We start from the raw sequence: 27,081 nt of genomic DNA on the forward strand, positions 1-27,081 counted from the left end.
CAGCTGCATGCAAGGCAAACGCCCTACCCGCTATGCTAGTGCTCCAGCTCAGTACGTGAAATTCTTAAAAGATTAAAATGTAGACTCATTTGACTATTTTTATACTGGAGTTTTATTTCATGATTTTATTTTACTTACAACTATCAATATTTTGAGAAAATTCTATAAACTTTAAAGTGAGATTTGTAAGTTATCCAAAATTTGATGGGGACAGGGGTAGGGAGCCACACCTGGAGGCAGTCAGGGCGGAGTGGCTCTGAGGTCAGGAATCATACCCTGCAGTGTTTGGGAGGTTATATGAGTGCCAGGAATTGAACCCATGTTGACCTTGTGTAAGGAAGTGCCCTACCCACTATACTATCTCTCTAGGCCCAGTAATTTTTTGTTTTTAAAGAGGAACCAGGGATTGAACCCAGAGCTTTACACATGCAAGGCATATTCTCTGTCCTGAACCCCCTATTTTGTTACTTTTTTTTTAATCACCATGAGGTACAATTACAGACTTCCAGACTTCCATGATTCCATGTTTCAGTCATACAATGATCCAGAAACCATCCCTCCACCAATGCCCATTCTCCACCACCAACATTCCCAGTATCCCTCCCACTACCCACCACCCACACCGCCTCCGTGGCAGGCACATTCTCTTTTACTCTCTCCCCTTTAGGGTGTTGTGGTCTGCAATGCAGATATTAAGTGGCCATCATGTTCGGTCTGTTTTGTCTTGCATGTGGCGGACCGGGGTTTGATTCCTCTGTCCCTCTCGGAGAGCCTGGCAAGCTACCGAGAGTTATCCGCCCGCACGGCAGAGCCTGGCAAGCTCCCCATGGTGTATTCAATATGCCAAAAACAGGAACAACAAGTCTCACTGTGGAGACATTTCTGGTGCCCGCTCGAGCAAATCGATGAACAACAGGAGGACAGTGCTACAGTGCATGTCCGGTCTCTAGTCTACTTTCAGAACACCTTTCCTATCCCAAGCAGGTCCTCCAAGCATCCTTTATTTGGTGGTCCCTTCTCTATCTGAGCTGACTTTTCTCCCAGCATGTGAGGCCAGCTCCTCCCAGCATGTGAGGCCAGCTCCCAAGCCATGGAGCAACTCTTCTGATCCTTACCTCTACTGTCATTGGGTATTAGTCTCCCATCCTGTTTTATTACTATTTTAATGTATAATTTTATGTGCTTTTCATTATGAAATGCAGACATTACAAATTATAATTGGTTATTTGGTTTATTCTCGTGTCATTCTGAAAGGAGTGATACCAATGAAAAAAAGTTAGTTGATTCAAATGCTAAACGGGAAAAGCCTGTAGTTCGCCCAGAAGAGATTCCTCCAGTGCCTGAGAACCGATTTTTACTGAGGAGAGACATGCCTCATGTCACAGTGGAGCCTGAACCGTAAGTAAGATGATTGAGTTACATGTTTTACCATTGAATGATGATTCTGGCAACTCACAGCTGTTTCACACTTGTTGAGGATGGCCTTACGACTACTTTCAAAGATACTTTTGGAAATACATTCAAGAATGGCATGTACCCTATCTTTTCAGAATTTATATTCTGTAAGTAGGGAAAGGGGCTTAGGCAGGTTGGTCAGGGGAAACATTTTTATGGGAGTTCTGGAAAGATAAAATTTATTTCATTAAATAGTGAGATTTGGGATGTCAGAACATTTAGAAGACTTGAGTTCCTCGTCTGATTCCTCATCCTCTTCAGATTCATCTTTAGAAAGTTAAATACAAGAAAAGTAAAAAAAGAAACATAAGAGGAGACCAATCAAATGATAAAACATTTCTGATGTGATTATTGCATAGTTAGTTTCATGGTGTCTGGGAGTTTAATTTGGTATCATAAATATGTTGTATTTGGAGCGATAGTATAGTAGGTAGGGTGCATGCCTTGCACACAGTCAACTCAGGTTTGATCCCCAGTATCCCATGTGGTTCCCCGAGCACTGCATAGAATAAATTCTAAGTGTGGAGCCAGGAATAACCCCTGAGGTGTGGCCTAAACACCAAAAAAACAAAAAGAAGTAACTTTTGTTAACTTACTTAGCAATACCCTCTCTACATTGGAAAAGCTAATATGGCATTTTAAGTTTGGCATAAATAAACTACCTATTGTCTGGTGCATACTGGATAAATTTTAAAATTATTAAAAGACATATTGTATGAACAGAAATATGATCGGTGTAATTGTTAAATTTCCTGTGAGGAGATTTTCCAGACGAGAGTTTATGGAAATGTTCAAATTGGGTCTCTTCATAAGATTATCTTTTAATTCATCAAATGTTCTTCTTAAAACCTGGTATTGTCTTAATTTAAAAAATATATTACTGGGGCTGGAGCGATAGCACAGCGGGTAGGGCTTTTGCCTTGCACGTGGTGGACCCAGGTTCGATTCCCAGCATCCAATATGGTCCCTTGAGTGCCGCCAGGGGTAATTCCTGAGTGTAGAGCCAGGAGTAACCCTTGTGCATTGCTGGGTGTGACCCAAAAAAGCAAAAAAAAAAAAAAAAGTGTGTGTGTGTGTGTGTGTGTGTGTGTGTATTACTATGAAATGTTGGGCTAGGGAGATAAAGGTATGGAGCACATGCTTTGCATGGCTTCCATACAACTGCCCCTGCCCAATCCCCAGCATAGCATATGGTCTTCCGTGTAGGGCCAGTAGTGATCCCTGAGCAGAGAGCCAAGAGTAAACCTTTTGCATTGCTGGGTATTTAAAAAACAAAACCAACCTATTTCCTATGTATCACATACAAAATTTAGTTTTTTTAATTTTCTAAATAGGGACCACTTTTAGCAGTGCAATGGGGTCATGCCACAGTAAGCCTTTCAGAACACTGCTAAGCATGTGCACTTCTTGATCCTCTTTCCTGGCCGTGAAATTTTTTTTGGTGGACCTGGGGTTGGGTCATACTCAGCTGTAACTCAGAGCTTACTCCAGACTCTGTACTTAGGGATCACTCCTTCAGTGCTTAGGGAATATATGGGGTGCTGGGGATTCACCCAGGGTCAGCTGTATGCAAGGCAAGCACCAATAACTCTTGCACTATTTCCTTAGCCCCTAGTCATGAATTCTTATATTGACACCAAGAACACAAGTAATAACAATAGACAGTTCAAAAGTTGAAGCAAAGGACTCTGTTCTCTGAGGAAGATACACAAATGATTATTAAGTACATGAGTGGAAAATGGTTAACATCATTAATTATTAGGGAAATGAAAACAAAAACTCCAGTGAGATTCTTATCACCTACAATAAGTCAAAAAAATAATGTGGATGAGGATGTGGAGAAATTGGAATCTTTAGGCATTGCTGATATGTGAAAACTCTGTAACTATTACAGAAAACAGTTTGGTGATTCTTCAGAATGTTGAACATAGGTTTGCTGTGTAACCCAGCGATTCAGCTCCAAGCTGTGTATTCAAAGGAACTGAAAGTAGAAACTCAAATAGTATTTGTACATCAGTGTTCCTTGCAGCATGATTAATAGTAGTAAAAAGGTAGAAATAATTCTAATGTTAATAGATGAATGATGTTGTAGACATAGAATGGAAGGTTGTTCAGCCATAAGTTAGTTTTCCAAAGGCTTTGGGAATGTAAGATGATGGGAGAGTTAACCGTAATAGAATTCTGGTTTGGAATGATAAAGTTTTGAAAAGATAGTAATAATGGTGGTTGCACACTTCTGTGAGTATAATGCTAGTGAGTTGTATTCTGGAAAAAAAAGTGAGTTCTGAACTCAAGATAGCTTAAGGAGCTAGATTTTCATGTCAGGTTTGATCCCTGACTACTGCCAGGCGTGACTGGGTTGTATATTTTTTAAGGCCAATTTTTATTTAACTTTATTTTTGAAAAATAGTATGTAAGTATTTTTGTTAACAGAATATATGGCAGAGTAGTAAGAACTCAACAAAAGCTAGTCTCAGTTAATAACATGTACAAAATAAACTGAGGTAACAAAAGATCTCCTGTAAGACTGTATCTATCACAAAAGTGATACACTTAGCATTGCCCATAAAAAGAGCAGTTTTAGAGCACCAAAGGAGGTGTTCCTTATAGTATAATGAGGAAGACAAAGTATATAAAATTAAAGTGGGGAAAATACTGTGCCAGGATCCCCGTGAGTAAGCATGTGCTCTGCCTTCTCGAACTGTATCCTCAGCTTCCAAACCGAACATTTTTTAAAATTGCGATTATGCATTAGATTCAGGAATACATAAGAATTTCTTTGGCATATCACCATAGACAAGAGCCAAACAAACAATTTTATTAAAAATTCTGCTAGATACTTAATACTAGAATTTTGTATTTCTACCCAGATGGGTTATGTTTTTCCCTCCAAGTTTTGGCATTTAAAGGATTTACTAGTTTATGTGAGTGTCTCATTTAGTAAAAGTATGATATTTAGATTCTTTTGTATTATAGGGACACAAATTCTGCATTTATACATTAAGAAAATTGCCTATCACTTGCTTTTTTTTCTTTTTTCCCTCTTCCCCCTAGGAAGATTCCTGATGCTATACCTATTGCAAATGATCAAAAACCATCTGTATCAAAGTCCGGACGGAAGATCAAAGGAAGGGGTACAATTGTATGTAAGACTTTCCATTTTGAGGGACATCCTAAGCGGTGCTCAAGAGGCGCAGGGGTGCCACCAGTGGTTCTCAGCCAGCTGGCCAGCAGTTTAACACTCGGTTCTATGTGCCAGGGTTACCCAAGCCACCTCAGAGGTACTGGAGGCCTTCAGGGCTGCAGCTAATGCTGCTAGGAATGTACCCAAACCTCTGTACTACCTCCCAGTCCAAGAGTATCCTTAATTTAAATTGCTCATCTAAACTGAAATTTTTTTTAACCTGTAAGCCACATCCTTTTTAATGTATAAGCAAAACCTTAACTTTAATCTTAGGTATAATCCAAACTTCATTTAAGGTTCTAGTTGTATTCGCCAGAGTTATGGAAAGATAAAAGTTTACTGCTATGTTTGAAGTGGATTAAGGATGAAATGGACTTGAGTTTATTGAAAAATCTTTTTGGGGACCAGGGGGATGTGAGCCACATCTGGTGGTGGTGCTCAGGGGCTACTCCTGACTCTGTGCTCAGGGGTCACTCCTGGTGGTGCTTGGGAACCATATGCAGTGCTGGGAATCAAACCAGGGCCAGCCCACATGCAAGGCAAGTGCCTCAATAATCTCTGTACTGTCTTACCTGTTGAGAAATACTAATATGGTGAATAATGTAGATTAATGAATGTAGCCATTAGGATTCAAAGAGGAAACTCATGTCTAATTATAGATGAATCTCAAACATTCCCCTATCTTTTAGTCTTGTATGTTAAAAACTACTTCATACCTTTCCTATGTACCTCATTATTGTTTTTGAGTGGGGCCTGAGGTTGGGTTTTGTATCGAACTGTCCTATAGTAGGCCATAATGAGAAGTCTTTTAAAATACTTATTTCTATCTTTGTTTTTAAAGCGTTATCACACACCTCCAAGATCAAGATCTTGTTCTGAATCAGATGATGATGATAGCAGTGAGACTCCTCCTCACTGGAAAGAGGAAATGCAGAGATTAAGAGCATATAGACCACCCAGTGGAGAAAAGTGGAGTAAAGGAGATAAGTAAGAAAAAAATATTTAAGAAAAAAAAGTGACTTTTTTTTTTCTTCACAATTAGGGAAGGGAGTAATTGGGGAGTTACTGGGAATCAAACCCAAGGTGTCACGTACATGACGACTTGTGCCCTGCCATTGGGCTTTATCCCTTGCTCTCATTGTTTAATACCTGACTCCAGGCAGGTCCTGCTTCAGAAGTCTCATTTCATTCCCTAGTGACGCTTCAGAGTGTAATGGCTTTTAGAAATGTGGCTGGCTTCAGATGAGCTAGGGGAAAATATACCAGTGGGATCCTGTAAAATTACTTATGGTTGAGTTCTTTTTTTCCTCTCTGAGTGTCCAGCAGAAAGGTTTGAAATTGGATAAGGGAGGGAAAAGGGTGCATTTGCCTAATGAAAGTGGTTTATCCATAGTGATACAGAAAATTCTCAAATTTGAGTCATGAGATTTTAAAGCCTGAGTGAACTTTATTCTCAGTTTCCATAATCAGTAATTTTACCGAACTTTAGGGAAGAAGTCATGATTACCTCAGTGAGACTGAGGTTAAAATGGTAGTCATGCTAAGTAATAAGAAAAAGAGGCTTCTTTTAAAGTTGAGTTGGCTGGTCTTTATCTGCATAGAATCAACAGAATTGTTTATGGATTTGACATAACTCTCAAAAATTCTTCTTGGAAATAGGGATACTGTTATCTACTTGTTATAGTTGGTTTGATTCTCAGAACCATTTTTCTGTCATTTGGAATTACTTGCTTACCGATTGTGAGTAATTATGTAGCTGTCAGTGTCTCTTCTTAAAAAGAAAAGGTCAAGACCAGGCCCTTTACTCTTTCATTTATCCTTATTACAGAGGCTTCGTAGTGCTGGTAGAGTTAGTACTTTTCTTGTAACTAGATTTTTTCAGTATCTTTGTATTGATAACAAATATATTGTATTTTTAAGGCATTGAAACATGTGTATAAATAACTACATAGTACATTCTTCTCTCTAGATTAAGTGACCCCTGTTCAAGCCGCTGGGATGAAAGAAGTTTGTCCCAGAGATCCAGATCATGGTCCTATAATGGATATTATTCTGATCTTAGTACAACAAGACATTCTGATGGTCACCATAAAAAACGCAGAAAAGATAAAAAGGTTAAACATAAAAAGAAAGCTAAAAAGCAAAAACATTGCAGAAGACACAAACAGACTAAAAAGAGAAGGATTGTTGTACCCTCCAACATAGTATCCTCAAAATCATCCACCCGACGAATGAAATCCTCTTGTGATAGGGGAAGGAGATCTTGTTCTTCCTCATTATCTTCTCATCACTCATCTAAGAGGGACTGGTCTAAATCTGATAAGGATGACCAGAGCTCTTCAACCCATTCCAGCAGAGAATCCTGTAGATCAAAATCTCACTCACAGTCTTATTCTAGAGGGAGTTCAAGATCAAGGACTCCCTCAAAATCTCCATCACATTCTCGAAGTAGATCAAAATCCAGATCAAGTTCCAAGTCAGGGCGCCAAAGGACAGCATCAAAATCGCCAAAAAGAACAACCTCTCAGTTAAGTGAAAATAAACCAGTTAAAACAGAACCTTTAAGAGCAACAGTGCCACAAAATGAAAATGCCATAGCACAACCAGTGGTGGCAGAAAATATTCCTGTAATACCACTGAGTGACAGTCCCCCTCCTTCAAGGTGGAAGCCCGGACAGAAGCCCTGGAAACCCTCTTATGAGCGAATCCAGGAGATGAAAGCTAAAACAACCCATTTGTTGCCCATTCAAAGCAATTATAGCTTAGCAAATATTAAAGAGACTAGTAGCTTATCATCCTACCATAAAAGGGAAAAAAATTCAGAGAGTGATCGAAGTGCTTATTCAAAATACAGTGATAGAAGTTCAGAAAGTTCAGGAAGATCAAGAAGCAGATCTTCTAGGAATAGATCTTACTTTAGATCTTACAGAAGGGCTCGAAGTCTGGCTAGTTCCCATTCGAGGTCTAGATCACCCTCATCCAGATCTCATTCACGAAATAAATACAGCAATCATTCACAGTGTAGTGGATCATCTTCATACTCTTCTGACAGCAGTGATGATAGAAGACGAGCCAAAAGAAAGTTTAGATCCAGTGGGAAAAAAAATAGCATTTCAAATAAAAAGCACAGCAGTAGCTCTGAGAGGACACTTAACAGAAAATACAGAGGCAGAGATAAGTCTTCGGGTCAAAGAAAGTATAGTGAGAGCAGATCATCTTTAGATTATTCTTCAGACAGTGAACAGCCAGCTGTTCAGTCAGCCCACAAAAAAGAGAAGCATATCCAAATGGAAATGAAAAATAAACAAGAGAAAAAGAGGAATGAAGAGAAATGCAAGTCTGAAAGGCAACATCCTCATTCAAAAAAAAGAAGTATAAGAGAGAATCTTTCGGATCACTTTAGAAATGGCAGTAAGACCAAAAAGAAGAATTACGCTGGGAGTAAATGGGACTCTGAATCAAATTCAGAACGAGATTTTACTAAGAACAGTAAAAATAATTCCCGACCATCTTCTGACAAGGAAGAAGGTGAAGCTACATCAGATTCCGAGTCAGAGTTTCTTGAAATTCGCATCAAAACTAAGCCCACAACAAAGTCTTCAGCAAATGTGTCATTGTCTGATGGTAATTATGCTTGGAAGTCAAGCAAACAGCAGTCTTCAACTTCTGATTCTGATGGGTCCTATTCCAATTCAGAAAACAGGGTAGGAAAACCACGGAGGCACAAGCATGGGTCAAAGGAAAATCCTAAAAGGGAACACATCAAAAAAATGAAAGATAAGTTCAAAGGGAAAAAAGACAAAAGGCATAAGGCTCCAAAAAGAAAACAGACATTTCATTGGCAGCCTCCACTAGAATTTGGTGAAGAAGAAGAGGAGGAAATTGATGAAAAGCAAGTTACTCACCAATCAAAAGAGAAAAAACATGTTTCTGAAAACAGCGAAACTATAAAAGAAAACATTTCAAAAGCAGAGTCTCCATGCGAAGACAGCAACCTTTCAGATAAACACAGTGCAGTAGCTATTTCATCAGATACTGAACAGCCTGTGAAAGGTGATTGTAAACCCAGCATTTCTTCCACAGCTGAGGAAAGTGTCACCATTTGTACCCCAAACACTCAGCACATTGAAGAAGATGCCCCTAATGGAGTGGAGGATGTGCTTCAAACAGATGACAACATGGAAATTTGTACTCCTGACAGGAGTTCCCCGGCAAAGGTAGAGGGAGCTTTCCCTCTTGGAAATTCAAGACCTGACACCACAGATGTAAGCATTGTTCTAAAGCAGGATGTACAAACAGAGCATCCTGATGCAGGGCAGATAGTACAGGAGAGCAGCATGTCTGAAAACATAACGGCAGTTGAAGTGGGAAAACAGGACAATAGCTCTGTCAGCTTGTCCAGTGCTGGAGAGAGCACTGTGAACAAGGAGGGGGCTGAGAAGAGTCAGGTCAGCCTCATGGATAACAAATGGAAGCCCCTACAGGGGGTGGGGAACTTGGTGACCCCAGCTGCCACAGCGTTTAGCACTGTGGAAGTAAAGACACTGACTACTACATCTGAATTGAAACCGCAGGGCTTGAGGATAGAAATTAAAAGCAAAAATAAAGTTCGCCCTGGCTCTCTGTTTGATGAAGTAAGAAAGACAGCACGTTTAAACCGAAGACCAAGAAATCAGGAGAGTTCAAGTGATGAGCAGACGCCTAGTCGGGATGGTGATAGCCAGTCCCGGAGTCCAAGCAGGTCTCGAAGTAAATCTGAAACCAAATCAAGACACAGAACAAGATCTGTCTCCTATAGTCCCTCCAGGAGTCGATCTCGAAGTTCCACATCATCTTACCGGTGAGCAGTGATTTTTCTCCCCCCCCCCCCCCCCCGCCTCACCCCCACCCCACCCCCACTCCCTACCCTGCAGGAGATTGTTATTGTTTAGCCTGGAATAATCAGTTAGGGATCAGATCACTATTTCCAAACAACCGGAAGGGGAGTCAGAAGTCGCATGCTTTCTGACTCAGAGAGCCAATTGAGGACATGGGGAGTGGCAATTTCTGGGGAAGAAATTCGGGCTCAGTGCAGAAAAACTGTTTCTATTGATTTCCATTCTCTGGCAGTAGGAATCAATCAGTTGCCATAGATGTCAAATTTATTCTTAAAGGTGTGAGGCTGCTCTTCTGCCTGTTACCTATTTCCTTAGAAGAGAATCCTGAGTTTACACAGTGAAGAGGGGTTTCAGGTAAAACCTTAACCCTCCCTTTTTGAAGGTGAAGGTCACAGAGGTTCAAGACATATGTCTGATTGATACTCATTCAGTTGAAAGATGGACCAGAGTGATAGTACAGCAGGTAGGACACTTGCCTTGCACACAGCCGACCCAGGTTTGATTCCCCTGCATCCCATATCATACCTTAAGCAGACAGCTGTGGTTAACCTTGAGCACTGCCAGATAGGGCATTCCCCAATTCACCCCACCCCCACCCCGTTTCAAAAAACGGTAGAATACGATCATTTTTAGAAGTTTTGTTTTTCAAATTGCATCTAACTTTTATAAGAGTAGACTAGGTTGTTGCAGAGAAAAGGAATTTTTTTTTTAAGTAACATATTGGTGGCAGACAGTAAGTGGGGCCAGAGAAATAGTACAACACTCAATTTGCAGTGGCCAGGCAAGATTGGAGCCCCAGCACCAGAGATGGTCCCTGGGGCCTGCCAGAGTGACCCCTGAGCACAACCAGGAATAAGACCTGCACACTGCCAGGGATGCCCTCCCTTTTCAGAAAAAGAATTTTATAAGTAATTTGTGTACTTCGTTTTTCGTTGTAACCATTTCATGGTTATGCTGCTCATTCTGCCATTCTTCCTTCTCCTTTCCCTGACTGCCACCCTCCTCCTCCCCTCTACTGCCACGGCCCTCCTTCTCTAGCTTCTTCTCCTCCTCTTCCTCTCCCTTCCCCCCCATTTCTGAGCAATCCTGCATGCTCACCATCTGTTAGTTATGCCTTCTCATTTCCATTTCTACCTGCTTCCTATAAATGAAGAGTGTGCAGTAAAAAGTAAGGAAGGAATTGACTTTAAGATAGGGTACTGAGGTGATTGATTACCTCTGCCTCCCGGTTGTGGTTACATGCCTGAACCTTAACATCCCCACTTGATACACTAAGAACTCTCTGAAGTCAGGGACGGGGTCTTACTCATTCATCGATTACCTCAAAGGTTCTACTCTACAGTTGAATTTTCAGTAAATAACTGCAGTCTTACTAGAATATACTTGCTGTCTTATAGATAAACTGGAAGTAGATATTGTCTTCTGAACTGTTGACTCCATACTGAATACAACCTAGAGAGAGATTATATAAATAAATTAGAGTGATTTTTTTAAAAAATTCTTTATACAGATTTAAAGTTCGGGGAGAAAGGTGAAGAACCAAGTGAACTCAAAGGGTCAGAAATTATGTTTCATTAAATACTAGTTATAAGGGCCTGATAACACTGTGGGTAGGGCATTTGCCTTGCATGCAGCTGACCTGGATTCGATCCCCGGCATCCCATATGGTCCCCTGAGCACTGTCAGGTGCAATTCCTGAGTGCAAAGCCAGGAGTAACCCCTGAGCATTGCTGGGTGTGACCGAAAAAAAAATACTAGTTATAAAAATAAAACGTTATTAAATAAAGCAAAGGGGATAAGAGATAGCCCAGGGGCCAGGATGTGGTGTTTTTCTGGTGATCCTGGTGTTCTCTGAACCCCGGGGCTTGAGCAGCACTGTCATCTTTAGGCCCTGTCATGGAACTGTCCAGACACATTGGCCATGTGTCACTGGAAGTCACCTCTGAACTTCCCTTAAACATTGCTTGGGAGACCCCCTCACCCACCCCACAAATAGAGAGCTTGTATAGCTATAATCTAGCTTGACGAGCAGCCTTCTTACATAGCCAGCTGTGTGTGTCTGTGACTGACCCTGATCATCACAACAATATCGAAGTGAAAGAAGAAGGTAGGAGGTAAGGGATAAAAATTAAGGTAAAGTTATTATGGGGCTCAGAGCAATAGTATAGCAGGTAGGATGCTTGACTTGCCTGAGACCAACCCAGATGCGATCCCTGGCAACCCATATGGTCTCCCTAAAAACTGCCAGGAATGTTCCTGAGCCCCTCTGGGTTTGACCCTAAAACCAAAATAAATAAAGTTACTATGTGATAAAATCCATATAGACAACACAGCAGAGCTTTGTTGTACCTGATAGCCTACCCGATACAACCCTGCTTTAGCTATGGTAGATTTAGCATTCTTCTTCACTTTTACTTATTTTTAAATTTTATTTAACACTGTGGTGTACAACGTTGTTCATAATATGGCTATTTGGACATTCAGTGTTGCAAAACAAATTCCACCACCATTGTCACCCATTTCACCCTCACACCCCAAGCCTGCCCCCTTGACAGGCACAAAATGATTTATATTTTTTGTTAGAACAAAATGATAAGTGAAATTAACAAAAAATATTTCAATGGGGCTAGAGTGATAGCACAGCGGGTAGGGCGTTTGCCTTGTACGCAGCCGACCCAAGTTCTGTTCCCAGCATCCTATATGGTCCCCTGAGCACCACCAGGAGTAATTCCTGAGTGAAGAGCCAGGAGTAACCCCTGTGCATCACCAAGTGTCACCCAAAAAGCAAAAAAAAAAAATTTTTTTCAGTGAAAATTTTTGTAAATTCTTATATCTCAAAATGGAGTTAGTAAAATCATTGAGGATTTACTGAGCTGTCTGTTGCTAGTTGAGCCTTCTGTGTGTGGTTTGTTTTTGTTCTTTGCTTATTGAGCGTAGTTGGCTTCTTCACCATCTAATTTGGTATGCTTCTACTTGGCTATCATATTGAGGAATTGGGAGGTGTTGTATGGCCACATATGTAGCCAGGTACTCCAGGAGCTCCAGAATCTCTAGAACTGGGGTGATTCTCAGCTTGCCCCACTCCTAGTTTCAGCCTAAAGACTGTTGAACCTCTGACTTACCAGTTTTGTGTCTCTTCTGAGGTTAATTATGAAGTTGGGCTTTTTACCTGCTGGAGGCTGTGGGATGTTGAATGTGGCTTCTTGCAGTACAGGAGGAGGGGTGGTATGGGTGTCTCCCCACTCTGAGAAGACCCCAAAATTTTCATCCTGGAAACCTGTGTACCTGAGTGTGTTACCTCAGCTCACGTCTCTTCAGAGATTAGTTATGAAGCAGTGAAGTTGGACCGTTTATATGGTGGGGGTTGGGGCTGCAGCAGGGCGAGGACTCTGCCTACCCTCCTCCCATACAAGATCGGTGTACCCGTGGGTTTCATTGCCCCTTGGCTTGGCATCTTTTAGGAGAATAGTTCTTCACTCTTCACTTAAAGTTACATGTTTTGCCTCTAAAGTGATAGTATAGAAGAGAAGCGTTTGCCTTGTACACGACTGATCCAGCTTCAAATGCTGGTGCCCCATATTGTCTCCCAAACCTGCCAGTAGTAATTCCTGAGTACAGAACCAGAAGTAAGCCCTAAGCATAGCCAGGTGTGACCAAAAATAATAATGTTGCATTGTCTGAAGTCCCTATCTATAAACATATATGAGTTTATATAGCTCCTACATATAGCTCTAGATCTGATAAATATTTATATCTCTATAACTGTTCTACATTTTATGTTCCAAAGATATACTTCTGTAGTTTATTCATTTTCCTACTTTGAATTTAGGGGAGAGGGCAGATTCAGCCCACACCCAGTGGTGCTGATTCCAAATGTGATGCTAAGGACCAACAAAGCTGGTTACATGCAGTGCAGGGGCCTTAATCTCTGTACTGCCTCTCCTGCTTTAGAATATTTCAGTATGGGTCTATGCTTTTAACATTTCCTGTGTCTTCCCCTTGTTTCTGTCATGGTTGTAGTGCTTATACATTTATTGGTGCTGCAGGGGCTGCACGCCAGTTGGGGTCCTCGCCAGGAATCACACAATTGTTTGTGGTGTACCAGAAGTCATGCACTTGTTTAAGAATTGAACTTGCTGCCTTTGGCATAGAAGGGAGGCAAGTGCTACCACTGAGCCATTTGTGGGTCCCTGCTTAAATTTTGTTTTTGTTTTGTGTTTTTTGATTTTTGGGTCATACCTGGCGATGTTCAGGGGTTACTCCTGGCTCTGCACTCAGGAATTACTCCTGGTGGTGCTCAGGGGACCATAGGGATGCTGGGAATGGAACCCAGGTCAGCTGCATGCAAGGCAAATGCCCTACCCGCTGTGCTATCACTCCAGCCCCCCTGCTTTAATTTTTATAAAATTCACTCTACTGTAAATGGACAAGGAGATGATTTTCCCGTGTTATTACTAACAGGACTCCTTATCATTGTACCTGTACCAGCTTTTTCTGGTTCTTTATTCCATTCTGTTCGATTTAAAGCTTCATAAGCTGTCACTGTTGTGCACCGTGAGAATTCCACAAAACTCTTCCAAGCCTTCTTGTGTTTTCAGTGTCCCTCACTAGCACTTGATTTTAACTTCACAGTGAGTGAATATAATTCGATATTTACTCTATTAATCATAGATCCAGAAGCTACTCCAGGAGTCGGAGCAGAGGATGGTACAGTAGAGGCCGCACCAGAAGCCGGAGCAGCTCCTACCGCAGTTACAAAAGTCATAGGTGAGTTTGTGACTCCTGCCCTATTCTGTCCTTCCTGCTTTTCAAGCTTTGTACATGTAGAGCAAGGTAGCTGTTGAGAAGAATCCTGTTATTGATGAATATCAGACTGATGTGATTTTCCATCTCTTTCAAAGAGCTGTTGAATTCCTATTTTTCTGTTTTTGTTTGGGTTTTTGGATTTTTGGAGGGGACACGTGGCAGTGCTCAGGACTCTACACTCAGGGATCCCTCCTGACTAAAATGAGTAAAGATGCTGGGTTTTATTGTGCTTTCTTATTGATGGGAAAATAAATGTCTCTGGATTTTGATATGGCATCTTTTGCTCTGACCATGTGATGTTCCCTCTTTTTGTTTTGAAATGATTTGTCTTTTTGGATCACACCTGGCAATGCACAGGGGTGACCCCTGGCTCTGCAATCAGGAATTACTCCCAGCGTGGGGGACCGTAAGGGATGCTGGGGATCGAACCTTGGTCGGCCACTTGCAAGGCAAACGCCCTCCCCACTGGACTATCACTCTTACCCTGATGTTCCCTCTTAATGATTAATTTTAGGACATCCAGCAGGAGCAGATCAAGGAGCAGCTCATATGATGTCCGCAGTCGATCAAGGTATGGCCAGCTGTGGGGGCGGAATTGAAAGACCTTGTTTTAGAAGACCCTTAGTTCACATTAAAAAAGATCTATGTTCTCCTTTTATTGAGTGTCTTAAATGCATGTATTTATTTCAAAGCATACCTTCTATATGCGGTCTTTTAACAAATTTGCCTATTGACCCACTGCATGTCAGTGTCAAAAGTGACCATTGGCATCAAATTGTAATGCAGATGTTTTTTGAATACAACTGCCTGTTAAAAATCATAAGACTTAGGGGCTGGAGCAATAGCACAATGGATAGGGCACTTACAGCTGACCCAGATTTGATCCCAGCACTGCATATGGTTCCTCAAGCCCTGCCAAGAGTGATCTCAGAGCACAGAGCCAAGAGTAAGCCCTGAGCACTGCTGATGTGACCCCTCACCCCCAAAAAATAAACCATAAGATTTAGTATATGTACTGCTGAAGTGAACATGTAAAGCCACCATGTTTGGAGGTGGGGTTGTGATATCCTTGTCAGTGCTCAGGGGCTCTTGCTAGCTCTCCACTCCAGATGGTGCTTAGGGAACTATTTTCAGTGCTGGTGATAGAAGTAGGGTCAGCTGCATGCAAGTCAAGTAACCTTAGCCTCTGGACAATCTTTTAGCAGATTTAATCAAAACTAACTTGGTCTTAAATTTTGTGATGATATTTTTGTTGCAAAAAATAAATGAGCTTTTACTGTTTGATTTGGGACAGTTGTTAAATGTTTTCAAAAAGCAATGTTTTGCTAGTGTATCCTTGTACTGTGTTCTAAACCGGATGATATCCGGGGACTGGAGCAGTAGTACAGCGAGTAGGGCATTTGCCTTGCACGTGTCCAACCGAGGTTCGATTCCCAGCATCCCATATGGTCCACCGAGCACCACCAGGAGTAATTCTGAGTGCAAAGCCAGGAGTAACCTCTGCATCGCCAGGTGTAACCCAAACAGAAAAATAAATAAATAATGAACCGATATCTAAGATTCTAGAAAGAAATGGAATACATTTATGGGAAATTTTATTATGTACTGGGGATGGAGAGATAACACAGAGGGCAGGGCTCTTTCCTTGCGTAGAGCTGACCCGAGTGACTCAGCACCCCATATGGTCTCCTGAGCCCCTCCAAAAGTGATTTCTAAGTGCAGATCCAAGAGTAAATTCTGTTCTCAGCCAGATATAGCCCAAAAACAAAAAAGAAGAAAATTTAGTATGTGTTGTTACTGTTAAAGCAGGTCCTACACTTACGATAGCTACTACAGCAGAAGTCGGAGTCGGAGTAGAAGCCAGAGGAGTGACAGTTACCACCGAGGAAGAAGTTATAATAGGCGGTCCAGGTGAGTTTCTGTTTTGGAGCACTGTAAGTTACTTTGGGTACGTGGCAGAATGGTGATTGACTATTTTGGGAGGAGAAAACATAATCCGAAGACAAATATTTATGCTTCCCTGAATTTTAGCAACCAACATATAGCTGTTAATAGTGGCTCATCATAAGAGTTGTCAGGTAATGTTGTTTGGTTATTAATATGTTTGTTTCTGCAGTGGAGTTTTGGGAGCCACACACAGCAGTGCTGGGCCTTTGTAGGAGTAGAAGCTGCTTCCAGCTCTGTGCTTGAGATTCACTCTGGCAGTGCTAAGGGCACTGGGCAGTGCCAGAGACCGACCCTCAGCCTCCACATACAAAGCAAGCTTTGTATGCACTGAGCCCGTTGAGGTATCTCCGGTTCTGAAATTGATTTTTTTTTCCCTTTATTTTATTTTATTTTTTTTAAAGTTGTAGATTTACAATTTTTCTGAAATTGATTTTTATATATTCACATAACCGTAGATAAACATTTCTTTGGAATGAAGTGAGGCTACCTAAATCACGTAATGGTCTGTAAATGGGGCTAGTTACTAGAACTAGAAAAGCCAGTTTATCAATTTTTTTATTTAATAAGAGGTAATGCATAATAAAATGCCCTAATAATTTATTACAGCAGCGGAATTGAGGTTTACAAAAAACCTTCACAGTTTAATAAGAATGCTTTAATGTAAACATCATATTTTATAAAACATATGTTGACTAGAACTTAAAAGGTTTTGGGGTGTTTTGGTTTTTTTTTTGTTTTGGCAGTGCTAGGGATCCATCCCAACGTTTCACATATGAGACATGTTCTATTGCTAAACCACATTAGGTCCTTGAACTGCAAAAATCTTTTTCATGACTTTGTATTTTATCATCCTTTCCTGGTTAGTGCTTTTTTATGTTACACTTCTCCCATCCACTGCAGTTACGAAAATCGTTATAGACTGTCAGCATGATCTGGTGTGACCTAGGTACTTCCTTTTTTGAAACTGGTCAGGGGATCGGAGAGATAGAACAACAGGCTGGGCATTTGCCTTGCACACAGCCAACCCAGGTTCGATCCCCAGCACTCTGTATGGTTCCCCGAGCACCATCAGGCATGATCTCTGAGTGCAGAGTCAGGTTAGTAAACCCTGGCCACTAGTTTGGCATGGCCCTAAAACAAAAACAGAACTCCCCACAGTCCTCCTTAAATGTGCTAGAACACAGTATCTCAACTCTCCTGCCTCTTGAAATGGCCAATTCCCAGGCAGTGTCAGATTTCTTTGTACCCTTCCCCTCTAGAAGCCCTGAGAGGTGACCTAGGGTTGCTGTGCATCTGTAGGGTAGCCTTTGTTTATCGGAGTCTCATATGATCCTTAACTTATTTTATGTACAGTCCCGGAGCTGAACTAAGTCTGTTTTAGCTTTTGTTTTTTGTTTTGTCACAAAGTGACTGGCTCAGCAGTAAAGCTATTGCCTTGTATGTATGAGGCCCTGGGTTCAATTCTTGGCACCACTGAAAAAAAAATACCAAAAATTTGTGTTGGTGAACTTTTGTTATTGATGACAGTAACCAGGTCCCCTTACCTCACCCCAGTGATACTGCCCATGCATCAACCTTTCATTGGGCCCACCTTCATTAATTTTTATTTTCATATGTGTAATGAAACTTTTATTTATTTACTTTTGGGTTTTTGAGTCACTCCCAGTGATGCACAGGGTTCCTCCTGGCTCTGCACTCAGGAATTACTCCTGGCGGTGCTTAGAGGACCATATGGGATACTGGGGATCAAACCTGGGTTGGCTGCATGCAAGGCAGATGTCCTACCCACTGTACTATCACTCCAGCCCCTGTAATGAAACTTTTTTAATATAAAACTTTGGGCCAGAGAAATAGTACAGGAGGTAAGGTGCTTGCTCGCCTGGCATGCCACTGTCTCTGGTTTGATCCCAGCACCACTTATGGTTCCCCAGAGCACCGCCAGATGTGACCCCTGAGCAGAGATGAAGGAATTAGCCCTGAGCACAGTCAGATGTAGTCATAAAACAAAAAACATTCTGCACCTTTTCCATTGCTTCCTCAGTCAAGGTTATTTATTGACATCTGTTTTGGGTAACCTGAGGAATCATTCCACTCATTTGCATGAGTAGATTTAAAGTAATATCCCAGGATGTGATATTTCTTTATTTTATCTTAATCTTTATATTAGAACCATTTTCCACTTAAAACATCTTTGTAAAGTCTACAGTACTGCCAGTCAGCACCTCATTCATCCACTACTGAACTAAGTACTGCACTTTCAAGGCACTCAGATTTAAAAAAGAACAGTGTGAGGGATTAATAATTGAATGCTGAGAAGGTTCTTGTGTATTTGTAATTATGAATGCTATACAATCTCTAAGGACCTAATATTTTACGTGTTTTCTTATTATATAGGAGTTGTAGATCTTACGGCTCTGACAGTGAAAGTGACCGAAGTTATTCTCATCACCGGAGCCCCAGTGAAAGCAGCAGATACAGTTGAAAATGCACCCTCTTTTTGATATAAATCATATCTTATTTGTAAATATCTGATAACTTAAAAGTTTAAGAAACTTAATGCAGTCTGTTGTTCTACTTCAGTATTAGATATGAATTTTAGTAATAGATGCTTAATTGTTGTTCTTTTATATATGTGAAGAATTTAAAATACAGATGTCTCCTAGAAATATTTTTATGCCACATTCTTCATTCTTCATTAGCCAACTCTGGAAATTAATTTCATTTTCTTGAATCAAGAAATCATGAAATTTTAAGTGTATTTTGCAGTATTGTACTAGATATAAACTATTTAACATATTCCTTAGAAAATAGATTCTTCTGATTCTTTTTTAAATTTTCTTTCATATTTTAGCATATATGCTGCCAAGTATAAAACCACGAAGGAGAATTATTAAAGGTGGCCAAATGTTTATGTGCCAGTTATAGGGAGTTTTATACATAATGTGCTCTTAAAAACAAACCACCCAAAATTAGGACTGATGGAGCCCAGAGTATAGAGCAGTGGCTCTGGAGTTCTTATTCATTCTTTACTTTTTTGTTGTGCCAGAGGATAGGAAAGTGGTTTTCGTGTAGTCTACTGACACTTCAGGCCTAGTGGGCAAGTTAAGAATAAATCAGCCTTAACTATACCTGTTCAGTCTCTAAGGACCTAATGTTTTATGATACTTTGTAATAAATACTCCCAGAAGTTTCAGTTGTAGAAAAACAATTATATTCTAGTTCATGTTTTGGTGCTGGGTACTTTTTTGTGCCTCTTTAAGCATGTTCTTTTGTGCTATATATTTGAATCTCACAGGAGAGGAAAAGGATTTTTTTTTTAAAACTCACTGGCACTGAATATGGTTCTTCTAAGTTGTATTTCCTTTGAATATTCAGAGTGCTGTTCTCGCACACGGGTGTGGACTGGGTCCCTGGAGCAGCCAGTACTGGCCGGGGGGTGGGGAGGAGAGTTGTGTGGCCACTAGGTCTGTTGCATAGAACCAGTGCATGTGCATCTGGAAAACTAAATACAGACTTCAAAAGCAACACCAAAAATCTAACTGCCACCATCCTGGAGACATTTTGCAGGGCTTCCTTTTCACATCTCACATCTAGTGAGATTGCTACCACAGCAGCTGAACTGTTCTAAGCACCAGCAGCTTGTTTTTCTTATTTCTGCTGTGATGCAATAAAGCCATGCCAAGAATCGACTCAGGATAACAGAACTAGGGTGAAGAGGACTACATAAATCACACATTGCCACAGTTGGAGGGGATTCCTTTAAAACTAATTTACCTGTAAAAACCTGTGTTATTTAAAAAAAAAAAAAACAACATTCTCCCCCCCCCCCCCCCAAGTGTACTTAATCACCTTAGTGCCAATCTAACCCAGTTATGCAGAAGAAATTCCTGTTGGATGTTTGATGTAGAGCTCTGTGCTGCCTTCTCCCAGGCGAAAGAACCCTCAACTGGAGGGACCTGACACCCTTGATGAATGGAGGGGTGACTTTCAAAGTTTTAAACATCATCCATAGATTGTTCATACACAGGGTTGTTACCTGACTGATAGCAGTATATTAGGCAACAAGACTTGAATCAAAGAAACTTGTTTGATAGTGAATACAAAACAGTGTGTAATTTATATCACTAGATTTTTATAAGTTGTCACAGCGGAAAATATTACTTTAATAGAGCTCAGGGGGGAAAAAGCCCCACTTAGAACCCAACTAAAACTGCCAAATCTAATTAGGTTAAATAAAATTACCCTTGAGCAGTGTAGTTCTCTGATGCTGTGTAACAAATTACCCCAGATTTAGCATCATAGAATAATATCTGTTTCAGGGGGCCAAAAGAAATAGTGTAATGGGTAGGGCGCCTGCCTTGCATCAAGTTTGATCCCCAGCGCCCTAAATGTTCTCCTGAGCCCCACCAGGAGTGAGTGATCCTGAGTGCAGAGCCAGGAGTAAACCCTGACCACTGCCAGGTGTGGCCCCAAAACCAAACAACAATATCTATTTAGGAAGCTCCTGGGTGGTTCTGAAACTCATGAGTCCAGCCTGGAGAGGCAGGACTCTCAGCTCAGGGTCCTCACAAGAAACAAGAGTCAGCAGGGTAGCAATCCTTTGGGGAGGCTCAGGGGAAGAATTTGCTTTTGGGTTCTTTCAGGTTGGCAGAATTCAGTCCCTTGCTGTCAGACACAAACTCTGTCAGCTCTTCCGGGCTGCACACATTTTCTGTGTCCTTTCCTTCTTCAAACCAGCTGTGGCCCATGGATTCCTTGTGATTCAGAGCTCTCTGCCTTTCTCCTGTAAGAGCTCACGTAATTAGATCAAGCCCACCAAGAAAATCCCTGTTTAGATGACCCATGACCATCTAACATATTAGTACAGGAGTGATTTATTCACGGGCTGGAGCAATAGCACAGCGGTAAGGCGTTTGCCTTGCACGCAGCCAACATGGCCGACCCGAGTTCGATTCCTCCACCCCTCTCAGAGAGCCCGGCAAACTACTGAGAGTATCTCACCTGCACGGCAGAGCCTGGCAAGCTACCCGTGATGTATTCCATATGCCAAACACAGTAACAACAAAGTCTCCAATGGAAACGTTACTGGGCCTGCTCGAGCAAATCGATGAACAACAGGAGGACAGTGACATACCACAGTGATTTATTCACAGATTCTTGGGATTGAGGCATGGAATGGGAAGAGGAACGTTTAGAACTTTCTAACACAGGCTGTAACTTTGCCCATCTTGTCTGTGGGTGACGTTCTGTCCTCAGAGGGTGGCCCTTAGAAATTTCCTTTGTTTTCTCCATGGAAGAGAACAGCCCTCTAGTGCAGCCTTCAACCCGTGTGCTTGCTGAATGAACTGCAGAAACAGCTTTTCTTCCTAAAGGGGATTGTTCTGTATTTTAAGTTATTTTTAATAAAACTGAATTATGTATTGTGCTTCTCAACAGAAAATGCATCACTGGACTGTTTTTGTAATGTCCCGTTTACTGCAAATGAAACCTGATACAGCTGGTGTTCAGAACTTATAGAAATTCTTTTGTACATACTGTCAATGTTTAATGTGTATATACTTCATTTTAATTTCCCTAAAACTTGAAAAGGGGACCTGTAAAAATTAAAATATATATACTTAATCTAAGACCACATCTCCGCATGTTTCATCTTTCATTACTCATACAGACTTCAAATAGTCTTTCTGAAGTAGAAATGAAAACATTGACTCTCTTTGCTGACCGATTCAGTGGATTGACTTCCTCTCTTTGCAACTCATTTTCATCTTCTAGCTAAGTGGTGGTTTTAGTTGTGGATATTGGCAAGAGGTGGAACTAGAGAGAATTTCACACAGAGCTGCTCAGTATTGATGGTGCTGGTCTTTGTCCTGCCATGGACAGGATAGATGACCCCTAAGGGAGAAAGAGGTCCTGAGGGGCTGGAGTGATAGTACAGCAGATAGGGTGTTTGCCTTGCACACGGCCAACCCGGGTTCGATTCCCAGCATCCCATATGGTCCCCCGAACACTGCCAGGAGTAATTCCTAAGTGCATGCCCCAGTAGTAACCCCTGTGCATCGCCGGGTGTGACCCAAAAAAAAAGGGGAGAAAAAAAGAGGTCCGGCCCCTAAGGCCAGCACATTTCCTTGCTAATTCACAGCTGCCACGCCTGCTTGCTCACCAGACACGTGGCACTCACTCTCAGACATATTTTTAGCATCCACATGAGAATTTTACAGGGCAAGTACAATTAACTTTTTTTCTTCTTAGAACTCAAAAGAATTTGTGGTTTTTTTTTTTTTGGGGGGGGGTGAACACAACATAGCTTCTCATGGACTTGCAGGTAGTGAGTTTTCAAGTGAATGAACAGCGAGACTCCCAGCTTAGGGAGTTCCTGAAATCTGGATCCATTAAGTCTTTGTTGTAGGGAAATCCCAGGTTTGTTCTGAGTCTTATATTTTGAGTGAGCTTCAGGCTGTCTCCCAGATAATCTTGAGCAGCTCTGGAGGAGCTGGCCAGGGAGTGCAAGGTCTTGACTGTGCTGAATCAGCTGGGCAGGAAATGGAAGCAGGAGCAAGCACACAGGGCCTTGCTGGAAGGGAAAGGAAGCTGTACTTAGTAAGTAACTTGCACGCTTGTTGTGCAAACTGGCAAGGGGAGGGTCCTGGAAGCTACGTAGCCTCCAGTGACAGGTATTGAGAAAGAAATGAGCTGTCTGCTGCCAGGGCCAGAGGTGAGAGCTGGAGTCCTCAGGGGGCACAGTTAGAATGAACTGGGAAGAGTGCTGAAGTGGTGGCTGGCCCATTGAGGGGTTTCAGGGAAAAGCGCTGGTTATACTGGACAAGGCCTCTAGTTTCTGATAACATGTAGCACCTGAGGAGCAAGGCAGAGGGAGAGAAGGGGGCTGCAGACCATCTGTTTTCCTTAGTTTTTGTTTTGGGAACACACTTAGCCATACTCAGGGGTTACACCTGATTCTGCATTCAGGGAATCGCTCCTTGTGGTTGTCAAGGGACCGAATGTCAGGGATCGAACCCACCTTCCTTGCACATGCAAGGAAGACAAGCACTCTCCTCCAGCTCCCTCATCTGTTTTCTTGAAAGGTTTTCATACAGGGTTGAAGCAGTGCTCCCTTGTCCTGCCTTCGCTCATCCCTGTGAATCAGAAAGTCTTGAATGGGGCTGTGCCCATCACAGGGGAAGTACTTCTGTCCCTGGAGATTTCAGACCCACCATGAACCATCTGTTGCCCATCAAGCTCCAGTTAACCCAAACTGAGGCAAAGTGTAGGGCCCAGACCAGAATGGAGAGTGTCCCGTTTCAGCCGAGACGTCAGAGTAAAACAAGGAGTGACCTGGATTCTGCACTGGACCCCACGCTTCTGCTCATTTAGACAGGCCTGGCTCCACTCAAGTTCCAAGAGGGTGCATAAGACTGGTGAAACCAGGCATGCGGACCAGGCTAGGGATGAGTTGGCCTGCCAGGGGGTCCACTGGGGATAGGGATTTGGGGCGCACTTCAACCACTGGTCACCCAGGGCTTCGTGCAACTAACCACTGTAAGGGCAAGTTTCCAGAGAATGACTGAAGGATCCCCCACTGACCTAATTTGACTCTGATTTGATTTCCATGGTACTCGATCTGATACAGTCCTTCAGGGTTTGGAACTAAAGCCAACCTGTCTGGGTTCTAGTGTTGCCCTGCCCCGCTTCTAGGTGGGTACCTCGAGATCAATTGCTGGGTCTTTATGATTCAGCTCTTCATTGGAAAAACAGATCGTAGCGACTCCTAGAACTGGGTGGGATTAGAAGTGCCTACTGGGGAGCCTGCATCAGTGACTTGGGGTCTTAGCTTCTGGGCTTGTCTCCAGGAAGAGGGAAGATGTCCCACACAGAGGGCCAGGCTCCCTTGAACCACTGGGTGGGAGAGGATCCTGGAGACTGCTAGGAAAGCTTTGAATGCCAAGGCTGTGACGCGGATGCTGAGGAAACGGAGATCTGCTGGTTTGCATTAGTGCTCTGCGTGCCCCCCACCCCCTCCTCCCCAACAGCTGTAATCTGTTAGTTCAGTGGAGGCAGGAGGTCCCCCCACCCTGTTACAGCCATAGATCTGTGCCCGCCACCCTGCAGTGCCGTTTCTGTTCCCCCTCTTTCCCCATCTCAGCCACAGCAGCTCCACCCTTGCAGACCCCTTGGGGAAGCCAGCCCTGTAGCGCACGCAGGCTCCACACCCACGCCCTGGCAGGCCAGGCTCCGCACCACAGGCGCACACCCAGGCCTGGACTCTGCTTTGCAGGCTGAGAAAGGGAGAATCTGGTTAAACGCGGGTGCACGGACACAAGGCCTGTGCTGTTTGTTCCAGACTTAGAAAGGGTGAGTTTGGTTCTCCAAGTTCTCTCTCCGAGAAAGGTGGGTCTGTTTCCCCACCCTCCGGAAGAATCTAAGGGCTCGGTGTGGAAAGGGACATGGTGAGCTGCCCTTCGAGGCAGAGACAGGACTCCACTGACCTTGCTGATCCCCAACCCCCAGTGCCAGATCACTGAGCTCTGCCTGGGGCACACAATCCTAGTTTGGAATCCTTCCCAATAATGCAGTCCCACCCTAACCCCTCCATGAAGCCCGCTTTGGCCCTGAGGAACAGCTTTCTGGGCCAGGCCAGTACTGAGGCCAACACAGCAGGGCTCACCTCCATCCATTCTGCCCCCCCCCCCCACTCCCCTCCCATGACCTGCCACTCCCAACCTGGCTGTCACGGCATCACAGTCTGACCTAGTTCACTGCTGGGGTTCAGCTATCTGCTGCCTCCTGGTCTCTGCCTGGAGTCCCTTTCCTTTGCTTTAGATAATCAACTTAGAAGTTTCTACTCTGTGCAGTCCCCTCTGAGCCACCAGACTGAACTCCTCAAACAAAGCGATCCTGCTGGGCGGGGTGGGGCATGGCTCTGTGGCATCTGAGAGAGCCCAGATTCTGCCCAAGCACCTGGGCCAGAGGAGAAAAGAGAAGGAAAACACAAGGGAATTCAGGGACATCAGCTCCCCAGACTCGTCTCACCCAAACTTTGCTGGACTACCACTGTCCCAATCAATCCTGGTCACGCCAGCCACACCCCCTGCCAAGCCCTGGCTGGGGTCCCAGGCAACCCTCTCTGCCAGGCTCCTCCCAGCCCGTGGGAGAGATGGAGGGGGCTCACTCCCAGCCTCTTCCTTGGCTCCTGAGGGTCGCTTCTGGCTGTGGGATCTGCCCTTGTGCTAGGCCTCCTGGTCCTTATCTGACCACTGGGTATGCAAGCCCTGCCCACCACCTCGAAGGCCGCTGCAGGACCCACAGTGAGATGAGGAAGTGGGTTGGGACGGGAGAAGAGGAAGAGGCGGGCGGCAGTGCCGAGGTGACTGGTTTGACAGGCATGCCGGCCGCCTGGGCCAGGCCTCAGCCTGTGGCCCCTGGGAGCTAAACCAATACCTACCACGGCCACACAGGTGCTAAAAGTCTGCAGCGGCCCCTTCCAAGGTTGCATTCCCACCCTTCCTCTGTTCACTCACCCCACCCCACTCCACCCAGGGGCTCTGTGCATGCCTCCCTCCTGCTCCCCATTTTTTGGTCAGCCCCGTCTTTGCCCCTGAGATGTTCTCTCTGGCTCCGAGATGGTCTTGAGGATCTCCCCATCTTTTTACCAGACTTGGTAACAGGGCCTGCCTCGGGTCTTGGCTTCCACTTCCTCCCAGGGCATGCTGAGCAAGTCCCTGAATCCTGCCCATGAGTGAAAGGTGGTAAATCCCAGGGGTGCTGCTGCATGGGGCATGAGCTGGAGTGCAATCCTGAGCTGTGTGTGTGTGTGTGTGTGTGTGTGTGTGTGTGTGTGTGGTTGTGGTGGTTAGGGGGTCCGAGTGGTCCTGCCAGGGTAGCAAGTGAGTGACCAAAAGTGGGGGCTGACACAGCAAGGAGTGTGCTGGGGGCCTAGAAAGGCATCCCATGAGAGGGCCCCACTACCCATGGGGGGAGCCCTCCACCTCCTGGGCCCTGCCAGGCCCAGCATGCCGTGGTCTCCACCCGACTGACTGCTCAGCCTGGCAGTTCCTTTGCAGCCTCCTGCCAGCCCAGCCAGCCCCCTGCCCCCACCAGTGCCCATGCCAGAGCAGCATTCCGCAGGCCTGGCTGCATCTCCCCAGCAGAGACCGAGCCGGCGCCTCCTCGGCAGCAGCCGGGTCACCAAGCTGGGCCTCGGGCCCCCACGGCTCCAGCCTCGTTGCTCCTGGTCCCTTGAAACTGGGGGTCCGGGTTGTGGCACCTGGGGCCCCGCAGCGCCGCCAGGTAGGCACTGCTGCTCCCTCGGAAGCGGGCAGCCCCGGGGAGGCACACGAGGGGCCCGGCTGCCTGCAGATCCCACTCACTCTCCAGTCGGGTGCTGAGTGCAGCTGGGGTCCGAGGGTTCGGTCCCAAAGCCTGGGGTCGCTCAGGGATCCCAGCAGGTGCAAGGAAGCCCGTTCTGCAGCTGCTTGGGGAAGGGGTGTGTGTGTGGTGGGCGGGGGGGGAGGTGCCCCGGGCGCCCCAGGGCTCCCCATCTCAGGGGGCCGCCGCTGGAGGACACCCGGGTTCGACTCCAGGCCAGCCAGGGCGGGCCTCCCCCGCCTGGCACCCGAGCCGGGGTCGCGACCGGCCCGGGGCAGGCGCGGGGTTGCGGGCGGCCCGCGCGCGTCGGCCCCCACGCGTGTCCGCGCCCCCCGCCGGCGCGCAGGGCGGCCTGGCCCTTTAAGCGTCCAGACGGCGGCCCCAGCTGACGCGCGGGCTCCAATCGGCGCCCCGCGCCCCCCGCCCGCCCGCCCGCCGCGCCCGAGGCTC

At 44.3% G+C, this 27,081-nt stretch overlaps 1 protein-coding gene across 3 annotated transcripts in view; it reads left to right on the forward strand.

Moving 5' to 3' along the window:
* NKTR (natural killer cell triggering receptor) overlaps nucleotides 1-21,231 on the forward strand; it is a 53,258-nt gene extending 32,027 nt beyond the window's left edge. Inside the window, exons 10-17 of one of the 3 annotated variants that reach the window (XM_056129569.1) lie at nucleotides 1,255-1,398; nucleotides 4,510-4,597; nucleotides 5,481-5,626; nucleotides 6,609-9,479; nucleotides 14,188-14,283; nucleotides 14,837-14,893; nucleotides 16,129-16,233; nucleotides 18,664-21,231. In XM_056129569.1, the coding sequence (XP_055985544.1) occupies nucleotides 1,255-1,398; nucleotides 4,510-4,597; nucleotides 5,481-5,626; nucleotides 6,609-9,479; nucleotides 14,188-14,283; nucleotides 14,837-14,893; nucleotides 16,129-16,233; nucleotides 18,664-18,751 (3,595 nt within the window). In that variant the 3' untranslated portion in view covers nucleotides 18,752-21,231. The remainder of the gene's footprint in view (nucleotides 1-1,254; nucleotides 1,399-4,509; nucleotides 4,598-5,480; nucleotides 5,627-6,608; nucleotides 9,480-14,187; nucleotides 14,284-14,836; nucleotides 14,894-16,128; nucleotides 16,234-18,663) is intronic. The other 2 variants (XM_056129570.1, XM_056129571.1) reach the window with 2 other exon arrangements.
* Nucleotides 21,232-27,081: the final 5,850 nt, after the last annotated feature.

The sequence above is a fragment of the Sorex fumeus genome, unplaced genomic scaffold (assembly GCF_029834395.1).
Source record: "Sorex fumeus unplaced genomic scaffold, SorFum_2.1 ptg000072l, whole genome shotgun sequence".
Taxonomy (NCBI): domain Eukaryota; kingdom Metazoa; phylum Chordata; class Mammalia; order Eulipotyphla; family Soricidae; genus Sorex; species Sorex fumeus.